This window comes from Cuculus canorus, chromosome 29 (genome assembly GCF_017976375.1).
Source record: "Cuculus canorus isolate bCucCan1 chromosome 29, bCucCan1.pri, whole genome shotgun sequence".
Classification (NCBI taxonomy): Eukaryota; Metazoa; Chordata; class Aves; order Cuculiformes; family Cuculidae; genus Cuculus; species Cuculus canorus.
In genome coordinates, this window is record NC_071429.1 from 3,896 (window position 1) to 24,747 (window position 20,852).

The 20,852-nt window shown below is 56.2% G+C and overlaps 2 protein-coding genes across 2 annotated transcripts; both read right to left on the reverse strand.

The window, feature by feature from the left end:
- Nucleotides 1-8,413: 8,413 nt before the first annotated feature.
- On the reverse strand, nucleotides 8,414-11,274 carry LOC128849479 (uncharacterized). Its single transcript, XM_054051534.1, has 6 exons — nucleotides 11,036-11,274; nucleotides 10,797-10,946; nucleotides 10,438-10,602; nucleotides 9,788-9,872; nucleotides 9,634-9,687; nucleotides 8,414-9,507 (listed from the first exon to the last, which is right to left on the reverse strand). Exons 1-6 carry the CDS (start codon nucleotides 11,059-11,061, stop codon nucleotides 9,493-9,495), a joined length of 495 nt encoding a protein of 164 aa, XP_053907509.1. The 5' UTR covers nucleotides 11,062-11,274; the 3' UTR covers nucleotides 8,414-9,492.
- A 1,854-nt stretch (nucleotides 11,275-13,128) lies between these two features.
- Nucleotides 13,129-16,328, reverse strand: LOC128849478 (uncharacterized). Its single transcript, XM_054051533.1, has 6 exons — nucleotides 16,090-16,328; nucleotides 15,851-16,000; nucleotides 15,492-15,656; nucleotides 14,842-14,926; nucleotides 14,688-14,741; nucleotides 13,129-14,561 (listed from the first exon to the last, which is right to left on the reverse strand). Exons 1-6 carry the CDS (start codon nucleotides 16,113-16,115, stop codon nucleotides 14,547-14,549), a joined length of 495 nt encoding a protein of 164 aa, XP_053907508.1. The 5' UTR covers nucleotides 16,116-16,328; the 3' UTR covers nucleotides 13,129-14,546.
- Nucleotides 16,329-20,852: the final 4,524 nt, after the last annotated feature.

Sequence of the window (20,852 nt, forward strand, 5' to 3'; positions counted from 1 at the left end):
CCAGCTGGGGTGCAGTATTTCCACATCATGCAGTTGTGCATGGAGTATCCCACCGCAATTTGAGCCCGACCTCCCAGGCTGCAGTGCCAGACAGGGCTTACCGAAGGAGTGCGTTGACCCAGAGCTCCTTCAGCTGGCGGGAGCTGCAGAGAGAGAGGAGAAAGAGCCTGAGTGCCCCCTGCTCTGCAGCCTGCGGCCATCGGCGGGTGCTGGCAGTGCCTTGGCTGTGGCCAGGGTCACAGAGGCAGGAATGGAGCCCAGGATGGGAGAGGAGTGGAGAGAGGTGCTGCCCAGCCCTTCCTGCTGCAGAGCACGGAAGTGAGACTCACTGGAAAGTGATGACACAGAATCCGTAGGGCCAGCTGAGGATGAGGGATCTGGTGGCCTTGTCTTCCTCCTCTTGGGCAGCATCCCCGGGTGCCCACGCCCCTCTGCTCAGCACCCACAGCTGGTGTAGGGGCAGGCAGAGCTTCGTGTGCAGGATGGTGCCCCGCCTGCAGAGAGGAGCGTCAAGGAGTGATCGGGAGGTGGCCGAGCCTTCTGGCTCCCCTCTAGCATCCACCTGTCATGGGCACGGCCGAGGATGCATCCGGCATGAGGGTGCCGGGGGTCTGGGGCTGGTCCTTGGGTATCTGTGGCCTGGTGCCAGGGCTTGGGAGGAAATAGAGCCAGGCTGTGCGAGTCTTACCGGGTCTTGGCAATGACTAAGGAATCCCGGAAGAGGAGGAGGTCCCTTCGTGCTTGTGGAAGGGCCCTGGGTCACTCGCACGCGCTGGCAGAGCAGTGGCCCCGGTGACGCTGGGCTGCGCGTGCTCTCCTGCGTGGGGTCAGGCTCGACCCTGCAGAGGAGATGATGTTGGGCATGAGAAAGGCGGCTGGTGCAGGGCCCGCCCGTGCCCGTGTGACCCCAGCGGTGGGGGGAGCTCACCTGGAGCGGCTGTTGAGCTGGCCCATCGTGCCGAGGCCAGGGGAGCTCTTCACGTGCTACGCACTCGTGGAGTTGGGACAGCGTCCAGGCAGCTCAAGGAAGGCTGAGAAGCGCGGTCCCAGTGCCGGGCAGTGCTGCTGGGGAGGAGGCGACCTCTCCCCAGCACCGTCTCTACGGACACTGGGGCCGTTGCCGGGGCACGTCCAGGGGAAGGCAGCGTTCCGTTATGACCTGTTAGGGTTGGGCTTGCTGATCCAGTGGGTCCTTCCAATGACACCAGCGGTCACCTGGGCGGGGGGGGGTGGTTGGAGGTGGGGGAGGGAGGTGGTTTGGTCCATGTCACCCTGGTACTGGGGAGCCCAAGGCTGGGCACAGCACCACAGGCATGGCCTGACCAGCACAGAGCAGAGAAGAGCGTGGTTACCTGCTGGCAATGCTTCGCCCACTGGACACTGTCTACCCCAGGCTACCGCTAGAGATCACCTTTGGGCAAGGGCACCTCTTTGGCTGCTGGTCAGCTTTGGTGTCCAGCAGGACCCCCAGGACCTTTTCTGCCATAGAATTATAGAATAGTTTGGGTTGGAAAAGACCTTAAAGATCATCTAGTTCCAATCCCCCTGCCATGGGCGAGGACACGCCCCATTAAAGCAGGCTGCCCGAGGCCCCGTCTAACCTGGCCTTGAACACCTCCAGGGACGGGGCATCCACAACTTCCCTGGGCAAGCTGTTTCATTACCTCACCACTCTCATGGCGAAGAAATTCTTCCTTACATTTAGCCCAAGTCTGCCCCTCTCCAGTTTATAGCCACTCCCCACTGTCCTATCACTACAAGCCTTTGTGAACAGTCCCTCCCCAGCTTTCTTGTAGGCCTCTTTCAGTTCCTGGAGGATTGCTATAAGATCTCCTTGGAGCCTTTTCTTCTCCACACTGAACAAGCCCAACTCTCTCAGCCTGTCCTCATATGGGAGGTGCTCCAGCCCTCTTATGATCTTTTGAGCCCTCCTCTGGACCCGTTCCAACAATTCCATATCCTTCCTATGTTGAGGATTCCAGAACTGGACACAGTGCTGCAGGTGAAATCTCACAAGAGTAGAGCAGAGGTGGTTAATCACCTCCCTCAACCTGCTGGTCAAACTTCTTTTCAGGCTGCCCAGGATACCATTGGTTTTCTGGGCTGCATGCACACATTACCGGCTCACGCTGATCTTCTCACCCACCAGAATCTCCAAGTCCTTCTCCTCAGGGCTACTCTCAATCCATTCTCCACCCAGCCTGGATTTGTGCTTGGGATTGTCCTGATCGAAGGCACAGCTCAAGTTGTGATAAAATAAATAGTCTTTATTGATTGCAACCAGTGAGTTGAAAAACACCTTTCTCTGTTCTGGGTCCAGGCCTTTCCTGCTGTGATCTACCTCCATTAAAATTCCTGCAGTCAATATATATGGTCATACTCACCACACTAACACCTAAAACTAAAGGCACCTGCCAGAAAATGCCCAAAAAATCTCTTCACGTTGTGTCATTATCCTTTAAGGTCTAATTATTTCTTTATTGGTCATTGAATCACAGAATGGTTTAGGTCAAAAGAGACCTTCAAGATCATGCGGTTCCAGCGCCCCTGCCATGGGAAGACACACTTTCAACTGGATCAGGTTGCTCACGGTCTCATCCAGCACGGCCTTGAACACCTCCAGAGGTGGAGCAGAAACAGCTTCTCTGGGCAACCTGGGCTAGTGCCTCAGCGCCTTCCCAGTAAAAAAAATTTCTTCCTAATCTTTCAGCTTAAAACCATTACCCCTCATCCTATCCCTGCACTCCTTGATGAAGAGCCCCCCCAGCTTTCCTATAGGCCCCCCTTTAAGTACTGGAAGGCAATAAGGTATCCATGGAGCCTCCATGGAGTAAGAAAGGAATTGTTGATGGATCCGATGTGCTGAAAGAATGGGAAAAGGCTATTTTGTAAATTGCAAGACCACTATGCAAGAGCTCTTCTCATTGTGTCGCTGTAGGCTGAAGGGGATGAGAGGGAGCTGAGACACTACCTTTGCAGGTGATAGTGATGAAGCGTATTCAGAAATATGTGTAGCATATACGACAGTTTATTTTGGAAAGAGATAGTAATACAGGGTTGTGGGAATTGCAGGGTATGGGCTTATTGAGTTTTGTGAGCTAGAAGGGAAAAGGGCAGTTTGAAGCATCCAAGGATATCAGCACTATATACAGTTCTATCTGAAGGGAAATTAGGATCATATGGTTTCGGTCTCTTTCGTCCGCTTCAGCTCTGCTGGTGGGAAGGGGGCTTCACCCCATGGATGGGTGCTTTGTGATTTCTGCAGCATTTCCCTTTAGGCTGCAGTTCAGGGCTGCATTCCCCTGAGTTCCCCCAGGCTCTGGTGCCCGTCCTTGGAGCCGTTTCCAGCCTTCTCCTCTTGGTGCCTGCTTGCCTATCGCTCCCCTCTTCACGGGCTGCTTTTTGCTTTCTGTTGCCTTGTGAGGAGCCTGGCAGGCTTTGCATTCAAGAGCATTGTTAAGACAGATAAAGGCATAGTCAACGTGAACCAGTTCTGCTCTTAATGCAAGTTAGCTCTTGTTATCTTCTCTCCCCAGGAGAGGAGCTCTTTAGGAGTTGGTTCTCAGGAGCGACTGGAGGCACCTGCAATGGAAATGTGGAAGTTAACAGGTGGCAAGGGCCTACGTGCCCAATGGTTACCTTAGCTCTGAAAGGCAAATCCCTTGGATAGGTTTGCTCAGCTCAGCCGAGGCAGTTGCCAGTGTTGTGTGAGGACACCCAGCAGCTGTGTGATCTGCACAGAATAAACTATTGGTTTCCAGCTAGGTGGCTGAGAATGGGTCAAGCACCCTTTGCCGTGCCCGGGGTGGGTGAGAATGGTGGCCTGGAGGTGAGGGAAGTGGAGATGAGCCAGCTTTGTCTCCAAGCCCCACACGGTCTCTCGTTGCTTGGGATGTGGCCGCTTTGCAGGAGCTGGTGGGTTGGGGATTTTCTGGCCATGCTTGCTTACCTGAATGGGCTGGGGCAGTGTTGTGTCCTGGGTGCAAAGACCCGCCGGTAGTGGGCCAGAGAGACCCTCCCTGCTGTCAGAGCCCGGTAGCCCGGGCCCCTGTGCAGCAGCTGAGATCCCTTGCCATGCCAAGTGCCAGTGCAGCCCTCTCCATCTCCTGACGGTCCCACCTGCTGCCAAGGCAAAGAGAGCAAAGAGCAATGGAGAAGTGCACCGTCAACACTCCAAATGCTCTCTGTGTTTTACCCAATGCCGAGTGTCTGGGAGAGGTGTTTTTTGGGAATGAGGGGGTCTGGGGCTCCACCGGTCTATCCCGCTGCAGAGGGAGGGGGACGGATGTGCCCTGTGGCAAAGGCAGCAGCCCCAGTGCAGCGTGAGTGCCCTCCTGCAAGAGTAGGAGAGAAGGGCCATGCCACAATCATCTTCTCCCAACTTACCAGCTGAGTATCCACGTCCATCTTTGCTTCCAGAGGGGCCTGGAGGTGCCTGCTACGGAGGACCAGCCTGCGAGAAATATGCTGCGCTCACTGAGCAGCCCAAGAGCAGATGGGGCCCCCAGCGAGCTGCATGGTGCCCTGGCCATGTGTGAGAGGTGGGGATGGCTGAGACTGCCCCCAGCATGACCCTCACCACTGCCTGGTCCTTGATGAAGCTCTGCAGGCTCCTGGTGGTCAGCTGTGTTTCCTGGGCAAGGAGAAAAGAACAGAAGGTGAGAAGTGATGCGCAAGATGTTAGGCTGGAGCTGGTTTTCTGAGGGCGGAGGAGGGACAGGAGGGACACTCACAGCTTTGCGGCCCCTCAGGTCCTGCAGCAGGAGGTTGAAGGAGGACAGCTGGGTCACGCAGGCTCCGTCGACTCCCTCTGATGGCCTGTGAGCAAGGGAAGAGGCAGAGAGGGAGCTGCGTGAGACCCAAGCCACCTTCTCCTTCTCATGCCAGCAACTGCAACCTTCCCTGAAAGAGCCAGGTACCGCCCAGCAGTCAGGTGAAGAGCAGCAGCAGCGTTGGGGACAGGGCTGGTCAGGTGTTGGCTGGACACAGGTGATCAAGCAGCTGGTCTGGCTTTGCCCACTCAAAAGCTACCCACAGCATGAGGGCACCTCTCCCCAGCTGGGGTGCAGTATTTCCACATCATGCAGTTGTGCATGGAGTATCCCACCGCAATTTGAGCCCGACCTCCCAGGCTGCAGTGCCAGACAGGGCTTACCGAAGGAGTGCGTTGACCCAGAGCTCCTTCAGCTGGCGGGAGCTGCAGAGAGAGAGGAGAAAGAGCCTGAGTGCCCCCTGCTCTGCAGCCTGCGGCCATCGGCGGGTGCTGGCAGTGCCTTGGCTGTGGCCAGGGTCACAGAGGCAGGAATGGAGCCCAGGATGGGAGAGGAGTGGAGAGAGGTGCTGCCCAGCCCTTCCTGCTGCAGAGCACGGAAGTGAGACTCACTGGAAAGTGATGACACAGAATCCGTAGGGCCAGCTGAGGATGAGGGATCTGGTGGCCTTGTCTTCCTCCTCTTGGGCAGCATCCCCGGGTGCCCACGCCCCTCTGCTCAGCACCCACAGCTGGTGTAGGGGCAGGCAGAGCTTCGTGTGCAGGATGGTGCCCCGCCTGCAGAGAGGAGCGTCAAGGAGTGATCGGGAGGTGGCCGAGCCTTCTGGCTCCCCTCTAGCATCCACCTGTCATGGGCACGGCCGAGGATGCATCCGGCATGAGGGTGCCGGGGGTCTGGGGCTGGTCCTTGGGTATCTGTGGCCTGGTGCCAGGGCTTGGGAGGAAATAGAGCCAGGCTGTGCGAGTCTTACCGGGTCTTGGCAATGACTAAGGAATCCCGGAAGAGGAGGAGGTCCTTCGTGCTTGTGGAAGGGCCCTGGGTCACTCGCACGCGCTGGCAGAGCAGTGGCCCCGGTGACGCTGGGCTGCGCGTGCTCTCCTGCGTGGGGTCAGGCTCGACCCTGCAGAGGAGATGATGTTGGGCATGAGAAAGGCGGCTGGTGCAGGGCCCGCCCGTGCCCGTGTGACCCCAGCGGTGGGGGGAGCTCACCTGGAGCGGCTGTTGAGCTGGCCCATCGTGCCGAGGCCAGGGGAGCTCTTCACGTGCTACGCACTCGTGGAGTTGGGACAGCGTCCAGGCAGCTCAAGGAAGGCATGAGAAGCGCGGTCCCAGTGCCGGGCAGTGCTGCTGGGGAGGAGGCGACCTCTCCCCAGCACCGTCTCTACGGACACTGGGGCCGTTGCCGGGGCACGTCCAGGGGAAGGCAGCGTTCCGTTATGACCTGTTAGGGTTGGGCTTGCTGATCCAGTGGGTCCTTCCAATGACACCAGCGGTCACCTGGGCGGGGGGGGGTGGTTGGAGGTGGGGGAGGGAGGTGGTTTGGTCCATGTCACCCTGGTACTGGGGAGCCCAAGGCTGGGCACAGCACCACAGGCATGGCCTGACCAGCACAGAGCAGAGAAGAGCGTGGTTACCTGCTGGCAATGCTTCGCCCACTGGACACTGTCTACCCCAGGCTACCGCTAGAGATCACCTTTGGGCAAGGGCACCTCTTTGGCTGCTGGTCAGCTTTGGTGTCCAGCAGGACCCCCAGGACCTTTTCTGCCATAGAATTATAGAATAGTTTGGGTTGGAAAAGACCTTAAAGATCATCTAGTTCCAATCCCCCTGCCATGGGCGAGGACACGCCCCATTAAAGCAGGCTGCCCGAGGCCCCGTCTAACCTGGCCTTGAACACCTCCAGGGACGGGGCATCCACAACTTCCCTGGGCAAGCTGTTTCATTGCCTCACCACTCTCATGGCGAAGAAATTCTTCCTTACATTTAGCCCAAGTCTGCCCCTCTCCAGTTTATAGCCACTCCCCACTGTCCTATCACTACAAGCCTTTGTGAACAGTCCCTCCCCAGCTTTCTTGTAGGCCTCTTTCAGTTCCTGGAGGATTGCTATAAGATCTCCTTGGAGCCTTTTCTTCTCCACACTGAACAAGCCCAACTCTCTCAGCCTGTCCTCATATGGGAGGTGCTCCAGCCCTCTTATGATCTTTTGAGCCCTCCTCTGGACCCGTTCCAACAATTCCATATCCTTCCTATGTTGAGGATTCCAGAACTGGACACAGTGCTGCAGGTGAAATCTCACAAGAGTAGAGCAGAGGTGGTTAATCCCCTCCCTCAACCTGCTGGTCAAACTTCTTTTCAGGCTGCCCAGGATACCATTGGTTTTCTGGGCTGCATGCACACATTACCGGCTCACGCTGATCTTCTCACCCACCAGAATCTCCAAGTCCTTCTCCTCAGGGCTACTCTCAATCCATTCTCCACCCAGCCTGGATTTGTGCTTGGGATTGTCCTGATCAAAGGCACAGCTCAAGTTGTGATAAAATAAATAGTCTTTATTGATTGCAACCAGTGAGTTGAAAAACACCTTTCTCTGTTCTGGGTCCAGGCCTTTCCTGCTGTGATCTACCTCCATTAAAATTCCTGCAGTCAATATATATGGTCATACTCACCACACTAACACCTAAAACTAAAGGCACCTGCCAGAAAATGCCCAAAAAATCTCTTCACGTTGTGTCATTATCCTTTAAGGTCTAATTATTTCTTTATTGGTCATTGAATCACAGAATGGTTTAGGTCAAAAGAGACCTTCAAGATCATGCAGTTCCAGCGCCCCTGCCATGGGAAGACACACTTTCAACTGGATCAGGTTGCTCACGGTCTCATCCAGCACGGCCTTGAACACCTCCAGAGGTGGAGCAGAAACAGCTTCTCTGGGCAACCTGGGCTAGTGCCTCAGCGCCTTCCCAGTAAAAAAAATTTCTTCCTAGTCTTTCAGCTTAAAACCATTACCCCTCATCCTATCCCTGCACTCCTTGATGAAGAGCGCCCCCAGCTTTCCTATAGGCCCCCCTTTAAGTACTGGAAGGCAATAAGGTATCCATGGAGCCTCCATGGAGTAAGAAAGGAATTGTTGATGGATCCGATGTGCTGAAAGAATGGGAAAAGGCTATTTTGTAAATTGCAAGACCACTATGCAAGAGCTCTTCTCATTGTGTCGCTGTAGGCTGAAGGGGATGAGAGGGAGCTGAGACACTACCTTTGCAGGTGATAGTGATGAAGCGCATTCAGAAATATGTGTAGCATATACGACAGTTTATTTTGGAAAGAGATAGTAATACAGGGTTGTGGGAATTGCAGGGTATGGGCTTATTGAGTTTTGTGAGCTAGAAGGGAAAAGGGCAGTTTGAAGCATCCAAGGATATCAGCTCTATATACAGTTCTATCTGAAGGGAAATTAGGATCATATGGTTTCGGTCTCTTTCGTCCGCTTCAGCTCTGCTGGTGGGAAGGGGGCTTCACCCCATGGATGGGTGCTTTGTGATTTCTGCAGCATTTCCCTTTAGGCTGCAGTTCAGGGCTGCATTCCCCTGAGTTCCCCCAGGCTCTGGTGCCCGTCCTTGGAGCCGTTTCCAGCCTTCTCCTCTTGGTGCCTGCTTGCCTATCGCTCCCCTCTTCACGGGCTGCTTTTTGCTTTCTGTTGCCTTGTGAGGAGCCTGGCAGGCTTTGCATTCAAGAGCGTTGTTAAGACAGATAAAGGCATAGTCAACGTGAACCAGTTCTGCTCTTAATGCAAGTTAGCTCTTGTTATCTTCTCTCCCCAGGAGAGGAGCTCTTTAGGAGTTGGTTCTCAGGAGCGACTGGAGGCACCTGCAATGGAAATGTGGAAGTTAACAGGTGGCAAGGGCCTACGTGCCCAATGGTTACCTTAGCTCTGAAAGGCAAATCCCTTGGATAGGTTTGCTCAGCTCAGCCGAGGCAGTTGCCAGTGTTGTGTGAGGACACCCAGCAGCTGTGTGATCTGCACAGAATAAACTATTGGTTTCCAGCTAGGTGGCTGAGAATGGGTCAAGCACCCTTTGCCGTGCCCGGGGTGGGTGAGAATGGTGGCCTGGAGGTGAGGGAAGTGGAGATGAGCCAGCTTTGTCTCCAAGCCCCACACGGTCTCTCGTTGCTTGGGATGTGGCCGCTTTGCAGGAGCTGGTGGGTTGGGGATTTTCTGGCCATGCTTGCTTACCTGAATGGGCTGGGGCAGTGTTGTGTCCTGGGTGCAAAGACCCGCCGGTAGTGGGCCAGAGAGACCCTCCCTGCTGTCAGAGCCCGGTAGCCCGGGCCCCTGTGCAGCAGCTGAGATCCCTTGCCATGCCAAGTGCCAGTGCAGCCCTCTCCATCTCCTGACGGTCCCACCTGCTGCCAAGGCAAAGAGAGCAAAGAGCAATGGAGAAGTGCACCGTCAACACTCCAAATGCTCTCTGTGTTTTACCCAATGCCGAGTGTCTGGGAGAGGTGTTTTTTGGGAATGAGGGGGTCTGGGGCTCCACCGGTCTATCCCGCTGCAGAGGGAGGGGGACGGATGTGCCCTGTGGCAAAGGCAGCAGCCCCAGTGCAGCGTGAGTGCCCTCCTGCAAGAGTAGGAGAGAAGGGCCATGCCACAATCATCTTCTCCCAACTTACCAGCTGAGTATCCACGTCCATCTTTGCTTCCAGAGGGGCCTGGAGGTGCCTGCTACGGAGGACCAGCCTGCGAGAAATATGCTGCGCTCACTGAGCAGCCCAAGAGCAGATGGGGCCCCCAGCGAGCTGCATGGTGCCCTGGCCATGTGTGAGAGGTGGGGATGGCTGAGACTGCCCCCAGCATGACCCTCACCACTGCCTGGTCCTTGATGAAGCTCTGCAGGCTCCTGGTGGTCAGCTGTGTTTCCTGGGCAAGGAGAAAAGAACAGAAGGTGAGAAGTGATGCGCAAGATGTTAGGCTGGAGCTGGTTTTCTGAGGGCGGAGGAGGGACAGGAGGGACACTCACAGCTTTGCGGCCCCTCAGGTCCTGCAGCAGGAGGTTGAAGGAGGACAGCTGGGTCACGCAGGCTCCGTCGACTCCCTCTGATGGCCTGTGAGCAAGGGAAGAGGCAGAGAGGGAGCTGCGTGAGACCCAAGCCACCTTCTCCTTCTCATGCCAGCAACTGCAACCTTCCCTGAAAGAGCCAGGTACCGCCCAGCAGTCAGGTGAAGAGCAGCAGCAGCGTTGGGGACAGGGCTGGTCAGGTGTTGGCTGGACACAGGTGATCAAGCAGCTGGTCTGGCTTTGCCCACTCAAAAGCTACCCACAGCATGAGGGCACCTCTCCCCAGCTGGGGTGCAGTATTTCCACATCATGCAGTTGTGCATGGAGTATCCCACCGCAATTTGAGCCCGACCTCCCAGGCTGCAGTGCCAGACAGGGCTTACCGAAGGAGTGCGTTGACCCAGAGCTCCTTCAGCTGGCGGGAGCTGCAGAGAGAGAGGAGAAAGAGCCTGAGTGCCCCCTGCTCTGCAGCCTGCGGCCATCGGCGGGTGCTGGCAGTGCCTTGGCTGTGGCCAGGGTCACAGAGGCAGGAATGGAGCCCAGGATGGGAGAGGAGTGGAGAGAGGTGCTGCCCAGCCCTTCCTGCTGCAGAGCACGGAAGTGAGACTCACTGGAAAGTGATGACACAGAATCCGTAGGGCCAGCTGAGGATGAGGGATCTGGTGGCCTTGTCTTCCTCCTCTTGGGCAGCATCCCCGGGTGCCCACGCCCCTCTGCTCAGCACCCACAGCTGGTGTAGGGGCAGGCAGAGCTTCGTGTGCAGGATGGTGCCCCGCCTGCAGAGAGGAGCGTCAAGGAGTGATCGGGAGGTGGCCGAGCCTTCTGGCTCCCCTCTAGCATCCACCTGTCATGGGCACGGCCGAGGATGCATCCGGCATGAGGGTGCCGGGGGTCTGGGGCTGGTCCTTGGGTATCTGTGGCCTGGTGCCAGGGCTTGGGAGGAAATAGAGCCAGGCTGTGCGAGTCTTACCGGGTCTTGGCAATGACTAAGGAATCCCGGAAGAGGAGGAGGTCCCTCGTGCTTGTGGAAGGGCCCTGGGTCACTCGCACGCGCTGGCAGAGCAGTGGCCCCGGTGACGCTGGGCTGCGCGTGCTCTCCTGCGTGGGGTCAGGCTCGACCCTGCAGAGGAGATGATGTTGGGCATGAGAAAGGCGGCTGGTGCAGGGCCCGCCCGTGCCCGTGTGACCCCAGCGGTGGGGGGAGCTCACCTGGAGCGGCTGTTGAGCTGGCCCATCGTGCCGAGGCCAGGGGAGCTCTTCACGTGCTACGCACTCGTGGAGTTGGGACAGCGTCCAGGCAGCTCAAGGAAGGCTGAGAAGCGCGGTCCCAGTGCCGGGCAGTGCTGCTGGGGAGGAGGCGACCTCTCCCCAGCACCGTCTCTACGGACACTGGGGCCGTTGCCGGGGCACGTCCAGGGGAAGGCAGCGTTCCGTTATGACCTGTTAGGGTTGGGCTTGCTGATCCAGTGGGTCCTTCCAATGACACCAGCGGTCACCTGGGCGGGGGGGGGGTGGTTGGAGGTGGGGGAGGGAGGTGGTTTGGTCCATGTCACCCTGGTACTGGGGAGCCCAAGGCTGGGCACAGCACCACAGGCATGGCCTGACCAGCACAGAGCAGAGAAGAGCGTGGTTACCTGCTGGCAATGCTTCGCCCACTGGACACTGTCTACCCCAGGCTACCGCTAGAGATCACCTTTGGGCAAGGGCACCTCTTTGGCTGCTGGTCAACTTTGGTGTCCAGCAGGACCCCCAGGACCTTTTCTGCCATAGAATTATAGAATAGTTTGGGTTGGAAAAGACCTTAAAGATCATCTAGTTCCAATCCCCCTGCCATGGGCGAGGACACGCCCCATTAAAGCAGGCTGCCCGAGGCCCCGTCTAACCTGGCCTTGAACACCTCCAGGCACGGGGCATCCACAACTTCCCTGGGCAAGCTGTTTCATTGCCTCACCACTCTCATGGCGAAGAAATTCTTCCTTACATTTAGCCCAAGTCTGTCCCTCTCCAGTTTATAGCCACTCCCCACTGTCCTATCACTACAAGCCTTTGTGAACAGTCCCTCCCCAGCTTTCTTGTAGGCCTCTTTCAGTTCCTGGAGGATTGCTATAAGATCTCCTTGGAGCCTTTTCTTCTCCACACTGAACAAGCCCAACTCTCTCAGCCTGTCCTCATATGGGAGGTGCTCCAGCCCTCTTATGATCTTTTGAGCCCTCCTCTGGACCCGTTCCAACAATTCCATATCCTTCCTATGTTGAGGATTCCAGAACTGGACACAGTGCTGCAGGTGAAATCTCACAAGAGTAGAGCAGAGGTGGTTAATCCCCTCCCTCAACCTGCTGGTCAAACTTCTTTTCAGGCTGCCCAGGATACCATTGGTTTTCTGGGCTGCATGCACACATTACCGGCTCACGCTGATCTTCTCACCCACCAGAATCTCCAAGTCCTTCTCCTCAGGGCTACTCTCAATCCATTCTCCACCCAGCCTGGATTTGTGCTTGGGATTGTCCTGATCGAAGGCACAGCTCAAGTTGTGATAAAATAAATAGTCTTTATTGATTGCAACCAGTGAGTTGAAAAACACCTTTCTCTGTTCTGGGTCCAGGCCTTTCCTGCTGTGATCTACCTCCATTAAAATTCCTGCAGTCAATATATATGGTCATACTCACCACACTAACACCTAAAACTAAAGGCACCTGCCAGAAAATGCCCAAAAAATCTCTTCACGTTGTGTCATTATCCTTTAAGGTCTAATTATTTCTTTATTGGTCATTGAATCACAGAATGGTTTAGGTCAAAAGAGACCTTCAAGATCATGCAGTTCCAGCGCCCCTGCCATGGGAAGACACACTTTCAACTGGATCAGGTTGCTCACGGTCTCATCCAGCACGGCCTTGAACACCTCCAGAGGTGGAGCAGAAACAGCTTCTCTGGGCAACCTGGGCTAGTGCCTCAGCGCCTTCCCAGTAAAAAAAATTTCTTCCTAGTCTTTCAGCTTAAAACCATTACCCCTCATCCTATCCCTGCACTCCTTGATGAAGAGCGCCCCCAGCTTTCCTATAGGCCCCCCTTTAAGTACTGGAAGGCAATAAGGTATCCATGGAGCCTCCATGGAGTAAGAAAGGAATTGTTGATGGATCCGATGTGCTGAAAGAATGGGAAAAGGCTATTTTGTAAATTGCAAGACCACTATGCAAGAGCTCTTCTCATTGTGTCGCTGTAGGCTGAAGGGGATGAGAGGGAGCTGAGACACTACCTTTGCAGGTGATAGTGATGAAGCGCATTCAGAAATATGTGTAGCATATACGACAGTTTATTTTGGAAAGAGATAGTAATACAGGGTTGTGGGAATTGCAGGGTATGGGCTTATTGAGTTTTGTGAGCTAGAAGGGAAAAGGGCAGTTTGAAGCATCCAAGGATATCAGCTCTATATACAGTTCTATCTGAAGGGAAATTAGGATCATATGGTTTCGGTCTCTTTCGTCCGCTTCAGCTCTGCTGGTGGGAAGGGGGCTTCACCCCATGGATGGGTGCTTTGTGATTTCTGCAGCATTTCCCTTTAGGCTGCAGTTCAGGGCTGCATTCCCCTGAGTTCCCCCAGGCTCTGGTGCCCGTCCTTGGAGCTGTTTCCAGCCTTCTCCTCTTGGTGCCTGCTTGCCTATCGCTCCCCTCTTCACGGGCTGCTTTTTGCTTTCTGTTGCCTTGTGAGGAGCCTGGCAGGCTTTGCATTCAAGAGCGTTGTTAAGACAGATAAAGGCATAGTCAACGTGAACCAGTTCTGCTCTTAATGCAAGTTAGCTCTTGTTATCTTCTCTCCCCAGGAGAGGAGCTCTTTAGGAGTTGGTTCTCAGGAGCGACTGGAGGCACCTGCAATGGAAATGTGGAAGTTAACAGGTGGCAAGGGCCTACGTGCCCAATGGTTACCTTAGCTCTGAAAGGCAAATCCCTTGGATAGGTTTGCTCAGCTCAGCCGAGGCAGTTGCCAGTGTTGTGTGAGGACACCCAGCAGCTGTGTGATCTGCACAGAATAAACTATTGGTTTCCAGCTAGGTGGCTGAGAATGGGTCAAGCACCCTTTGCCGTGCCCGGGGTGGGTGAGAATGGTGGCCTGGAGGTGAGGGAAGTGGAGATGAGCCAGCTTTGTCTCCAAGCCCCACACGGTCTCTCGTTGCTTGGGATGTGGCCGCTTTGCAGGAGCTGGTGGGTTGGGGATTTTCTGGCCATGCTTGCTTACCTGAATGGGCTGGGGCAGTGTTGTGTCCTGGGTGCAAAGACCCGCCGGTAGTGGGCCAGAGAGACCCTCCCTGCTGTCAGAGCCCGGTAGCCCGGGCCCCTGTGCAGCAGCTGAGATCCCTTGCCATGCCAAGTGCCAGTGCAGCCCTCTCCATCTCCTGACGGTCCCACCTGCTGCCAAGGCAAAGAGAGCAAAGAGCAATGGAGAAGTGCACCGTCAACACTCCAAATGCTCTCTGTGTTTTACCCAATGCCGAGTGTCTGGGAGAGGTGTTTTTTGGGAATGAGGGGGTCTGGGGCTCCACCGGTCTATCCCGCTGCAGAGGGAGGGGGACGGATGTGCCCTGTGGCAAAGGCAGCAGCCCCAGTGCAGCGTGAGTGCCCTCCTGCAAGAGTAGGAGAGAAGGGCCATGCCACAATCATCTTCTCCCAACTTACCAGCTGAGTATCCACGTCCATCTTTGCTTCCAGAGGGGCCTGGAGGTGCCTGCTACGGAGGACCAGCCTGCGAGAAATATGCTGCGCTCACTGAGCAGCCCAAGAGCAGATGGGGCCCCCAGCGAGCTGCATGGTGCCCTGGCCATGTGTGAGAGGTGGGGATGGCTGAGACTGCCCCCAGCATGACCCTCACCACTGCCTGGTCCTTGATGAAGCTCTGCAGGCTCCTGGTGGTCAGCTGTGTTTCCTGGGCAAGGAGAAAAGAACAGAAGGTGAGAAGTGATGCGCAAGATGTTAGGCTGGAGCTGGTTTTCTGAGGGCGGAGGAGGGACAGGAGGGACACTCACAGCTTTGCGGCCCCTCAGGTCCTGCAGCAGGAGGTTGAAGGAGGACAGCTGGGTCACGCAGGCTCCGTCGACTCCCTCTGATGGCCTGTGAGCAAGGGAAGAGGCAGAGAGGGAGCTGCGTGAGACCCAAGCCACCTTCTCCTTCTCATGCCAGCAACTGCAACCTTCCCTGAAAGAGCCAGGTACCGCCCAGCAGTCAGGTGAAGAGCAGCAGCAGCGTTGGGGACAGGGCTGGTCAGGTGTTGGCTGGACACAGGTGATCAAGCAGCTGGTCTGGCTTTGCCCACTCAAAAGCTACCCACAGCATGAGGGCACCTCTCCCCAGCTGGGGTGCAGTATTTCCACATCATGCAGTTGTGCATGGAGTATCCCACCGCAATTTGAGCCCGACCTCCCAGGCTGCAGTGCCAGACAGGGCTTACCGAAGGAGTGCGTTGACCCAGAGCTCCTTCAGCTGGCGGGAGCTGCAGAGAGAGAGGAGAAAGAGCCTGAGTGCCCCCTGCTCTGCAGCCTGCGGCCATCGGCGGGTGCTGGCAGTGCCTTGGCTGTGGCCAGGGTCACAGAGGCAGGAATGGAGCCCAGGATGGGAGAGGAGTGGAGAGAGGTGCTGCCCAGCCCTTCCTGCTGCAGAGCACGGAAGTGAGACTCACTGGAAAGTGATGACACAGAATCCGTAGGGCCAGCTGAGGATGAGGGATCTGGTGGCCTTGTCTTCCTCCTCTTGGGCAGCATCCCCGGGTGCCCACGCCCCTCTGCTCAGCACCCACAGCTGGTGTAGGGGCAGGCAGAGCTTCGTGTGCAGGATGGTGCCCCGCCTGCAGAGAGGAGCGTCAAGGAGTGATCGGGAGGTGGCCGAGCCTTCTGGCTCCCCTCTAGCATCCACCTGTCATGGGCACGGCCGAGGATGCATCCGGCATGAGGGTGCCGGGGGTCTGGGGCTGGTCCTTGGGTATCTGTGGCCTGGTGCCAGGGCTTGGGAGGAAATAGAGCCAGGCTGTGCGAGTCTTACCGGGTCTTGGCAATGACTAAGGAATCCCGGAAGAGGAGGAGGTCCCTCGTGCTTGTGGAAGGGCCCTGGGTCACTCGCACGCGCTGGCAGAGCAGTGGCCCCGGTGACGCTGGGCTGCGCGTGCTCTCCTGCGTGGGGTCAGGCTCGACCCTGCAGAGGAGATGATGTTGGGCATGAGAAAGGCGGCTGGTGCAGGGCCCGCCCGTGCCCGTGTGACCCCAGCGGTGGGGGGAGCTCACCTGGAGCGGCTGTTGAGCTGGCCCATCGTGCCGAGGCCAGGGGAGCTCTTCACGTGCTACGCACTCGTGGAGTTGGGACAGCGTCCAGGCAGCTCAAGGAAGGCTGAGAAGCGCGGTCCCAGTGCCGGGCAGTGCTGCTGGGGAGGAGGCGACCTCTCCCCAGCACCGTCTCTACGGACACTGGGGCCGTTGCCGGGGCACGTCCAGGGGAAGGCAGCGTTCCGTTATGACCTGTTAGGGTTGGGCTTGCTGATCCAGTGGGTCCTTCCAATGACACCAGCGGTCACCTGGGCGGGGGGGGGGTGGTTGGAGGTGGGGGAGGGAGGTGGTTTGGTCCATGTCACCCTGGTACTGGGGAGCCCAAGGCTGGGCACAGCACCACAGGCATGGCCTGACCAGCACAGAGCAGAGAAGAGCGTGGTTACCTGCTGGCAATGCTTCGCCCACTGGACACTGTCTACCCCAGGCTACCGCTAGAGATCACCTTTGGGCAAGGGCACCTCTTTGGCTGCTGGTCAGCTTTGGTGTCCAGCAGGACCCCCAGGACCTTTTCTGCCATAGAATTATAGAATAGTTTGGGTTGGAAAAGACCATAAAGATCATCTAGTTCCAATCCCCCTGCCATGGGCGAGGACACGCCCCATTAAAGCAGGCTGCCCGAGGCCCCGTCTAACCTGGCCTTGAACACCTCCAGGCACGGGGCATCCACAACTTCCCTGGGCAAGCTGTTTCATTGCCTCACCACTCTCATGGCGAAGAAATTCTTCCTTACATTTAGCCCAAGTCTGCCCCTCTCCAGTTTATAGCCACTCCCCACTGTCCTATCACTACAAGCCTTTGTGAACAGTCCCTCCCCAGCTTTCTTGTAGGCCTCTTTCAGTTCCTGGAGGATTGCTATAAGATCTCCTTGGAGCCTTTTCTTCTCCACACTGAACAAGCCCAACTCTCTCAGCCTGTCCTCATATGGGAGGTGCTCCAGCCCTCTTATGATCTTTTGAGCCCTCCTCTGGACCCGTTCCAACAATTCCATATCCTTCCTATGTTGAGGATTCCAGAACTGGACACAGTGCTGCAGGTGAAATCTCACAAGAGTAGAGCAGAGGTGGTTAATCACCTCCCTCAACCTGCTGGTCAAACTTCTTTTCAGGCTGCCCAGGATACCATTGGTTTTCTGGGCTGCATGCACACATTACCGGCTCACGCTGATCTTCTCACCCACCAGAATCTCCAAGTCCTTCTCCTCAGGGCTACTCTCAATCCATTCTCCACCCAGCGTGGATTTGTGCTTGGGATTGTCCTGATCGAAGGCACAGCTCAAGTTGTGATAAAATAAATAGTCTTTATTGATTGCAACCAGTGAGTTGAAAAACACCTTTCTCTGTTCTGGGTCCAGGCCTTTCCTGCTGTGATCTACCTCCATTAAAATTCCTGCAGTCAATATATATGGTCATACTCACCACACTAACACCTAAAACTAAAGGCACCTGCCAGAAAATGCCCAAAAAATCTCTTCACGTTGTGTCATTATCCTTTAAGGTCTAATTATTTCTTTATTGGTCATTGAATCACAGAATGGTTTAGGTCAAAAGAGACCTTCAAGATCATGCAGTTCCAGCGCCCCTGCCATGGGAAGACACACTTTCAACTGGATCAGGTTGCTCACGGTCTCATCCAGCACGGCCTTGAACACCTCCAGAGGTGGAGCAGAAACAGCTTCTCTGGGCAACCTGGGCTAGTGCCTCAGCGCCTTCCCAGTAAAAAAAATTTCTTCCTAATCTTTCAGCTTAAAACCATTACCCCTCATCCTATCCCTGCACTCCTTGATGAAGAGCGCCCCCAGCTTTCCTATAGGCCCCCCTTTAAGTACTGGAAGGCAATAAGGTATCCATGGAGCCTCCATGGAGTAAGAAAGGAATTGTTGATGGATCCGATGTGCTGAAAGAATGGGAAAAGGCTATTTTGTAAATTGCAAGACCACTATGCAAGAGCTCTTCTCATTGTGTCGCTGTAGGCTGAAGGGGATGAGAGGGAGCTGAGACACTACCTTTGCAGGTGATAGTGATGAAGCGCATTCAGAAATATGTGTAGCATATACGACAGTTTATTTTGGAAAGAGATAGTAATACAGGGTTGTGGGAATTGCAGGGTATGGGCTTATTGAGTTTTGTGAGCTAGAAGGGAAAAGGGCAGTTTGAAGCATCCAAGGATATCAGCTCTATATACAGTTCTATCTGAAGGGAAATTAGGATCATATGGTTTCGGTCTCTTTCGTCCGCTTCAGCTCTGCTGGTGGGAAGGGGGCTTCACCCCATGGATGGGTGCTTTGTGATTTCTGCAGCATTTCCCTTTAGGCTGCAGTTCAGGGCTGCATTCCCCTGAGTTCCCCCAGGCTCTGGTGCCCGTCCTTGGAGCTGTTTCCAGCCTTCTCCTCTTGGTGCCTGCTTGCCTATCGCTCCCCTCTTCACGGGCTGCTTTTTGCTTTCTGTTGCCTTGTGAGGAGCCTGGCAGGCTTTGCATTCAAGAGCGTTGTTAAGACAGATAAAGGCATAGTCAACGTGAACCAGTTCTGCTCTTAATGCAAGTTAGCTCTTGTTATCTTCTCTCCCCAGGAGAGGAGCTCTTTAGGAGTTGGTTCTCAGGAGCGACTGGAGGCACCTGCAATGGAAATGTGGAAGTTAACAGGTGGCAAGGGCCTACGTGCCCAATGGTTACCTTAGCTCTGAAAGGCAAATCCCTTGGATAGGTTTGCTCAGCTCAGCCGAGGCAGTTGCCAGTGTTCTGTGAGGACACCCAGCAGCTGTGTGATCTGCACAGAATAAACTATTGGTTTCCAGCTAGGTGGCTGAGAATGGGTCAAGCACCCTTTGCCGTGCCCGGGGTGGGTGAGAATGGTGGCCTGGAGGTGAGGGAAGTGGAGATGAGCCAGCTTTGTCTCCAAGCCCCACACGGTCTCTCGTTGCTTGGGATGTGGCCGCTTTGCAGGAGCTGGTGGGTTGGGGATTTTCTGGCCATGCTTGCTTACCTGAATGGGCTGGGGCAGTGTTGTGTCCTGGGTGCAAAGACCCGCCGGTAGTGGGCCAGAGAGACCCTCCCTGCTGTCAGAGCCCGGTAGCCCGGGCCCCTGTGCAGCAGCTGAGATCCCTTGCCATGCCAAGTGCCAGTGCAGCCCTCTCCATCTCCTGACGGTCCCACCTGCTGCCAAGGCAAAGAGAGCAAAGAGCAATGGAGAAGTGCACCGTCAACACTCCAAATGCTCTCTGTGTTTTACCCAATGCCGAGTGTCTGGGAGAGGTGTTTTTTGGGAATGAGGGGGTCTGGGGCTCCACCGGTCTATCCCGCTGCAGAGGGAGGGGGACGGATGTGCCCTGTGGCAAAGGCAGCAGCCCCAGTGCAGCGTGAGTGCCCTCCTGCAAGAGTAGGAGAGAAGGGCCATGCCACAATCATCTTCTCCCAACTTACCAGCTGAGTATCCACGTCCATCTTTGCTTCCAGAGGGGCCTGGAGGTGCCTGCTACGGAGGACCAGCCTGCGAGAAATATGCTGCGCTCACTGAGCAGCCCAAGAGCAGATGGGGCCCCCAGCGAGCTGCATGGTGCCCTGGCCATGTGTGAGAGGTGGGGATGGCTGAGACTGCCCCCAGCATGACCCTCACCACTGCCTGGTCCTTGATGAAGCTCTGCAGGCTCCTGGTGGTCAGCTGTGTTTCCTGGGCAAGGAGAAAAGAACAGAAGGTGAGAAGTGATGCGCAAGATGTTAGGCTGGAGCTGGTTTTCTGAGGGCGGAGGAGGGACAGGAGGGACACTCACAGCTTTGCGGCCCCTCAGGTCCTGCAGCAGGAGGTTGAAGGAGGACAGCTGGGTCACGCAGGCTCCGTCGACTCCCTCTGATGGCCTGTGAGCAAGGGAAGAGGCAGAGAGGGAGCTGCGTGAGACCCAAGCCACCTTCTCCTTCTCATGCCAGCAACTGCAACCTTCCCTGAAAGAGCCAGGTACCGCCCAGCAGTCAGGTGAAGAGCAGCAGCAGCGTTGGGGACAGGGCTGGTCAGGTGTTGGCTGGACACAGGTGATCAAGCAGCTGGCCTGGCTTTGCCCACTCAAAAGCTACCCACAGCATGAGGGCACCTCTCCCCAGCTGGGGTGCAGTATTTCCACATCATGCAGTTGTGCATGGAGTATCCCACCGCAATTTGAGCCCGACCTCCCAGGCTGCAGTGCCAGACAGGGCTTACCGAAGGAGTGCTTTGACCCAGAGCTCCTTCAGCTGGCGGGAGCTGCAGAGAGAGAGGAGAAAGAGCCTGAGTGTCCCCTGCTCTGCAGCCTGCGGCCATCGGCGGGTGCTGGCAGTGCCTTGGCTGTGGCCAGGGTCACAGAGGCAGGAATGGAGCCCAGGATGGGAGAGGAGTGGAGAGAGGTGCTGCCCAGCCCTTCCTGCTGCAGAGCACGGAAGTGAGACTCACTGGAAAGTGATGACACAGAATCCGTAGGGCCAGCTGAGGATGAGGGATCTGGTGGCCTTGTCTTCCTCCTCTTGGGCAGCATCCCCGGGTGCCCACGCCCCTCTGCTCAGCACCCACAGCTGGTGTAGGGGCAGGCAGAGCTTCGTGTGCAGGATGGTGCCCCGCCTGCAGAGAGGAGCGTCAAGGAGTGATCGGGAGGTGTGCCCGAGCCTTCTGGCTCCCCTCTAGCATCCACCTGTCATGGGCACGGCCGAGGATGCATCCGGCATGAGGGTGCCGGGGGTCTGGGGCTGGTCCTTGGGTATCT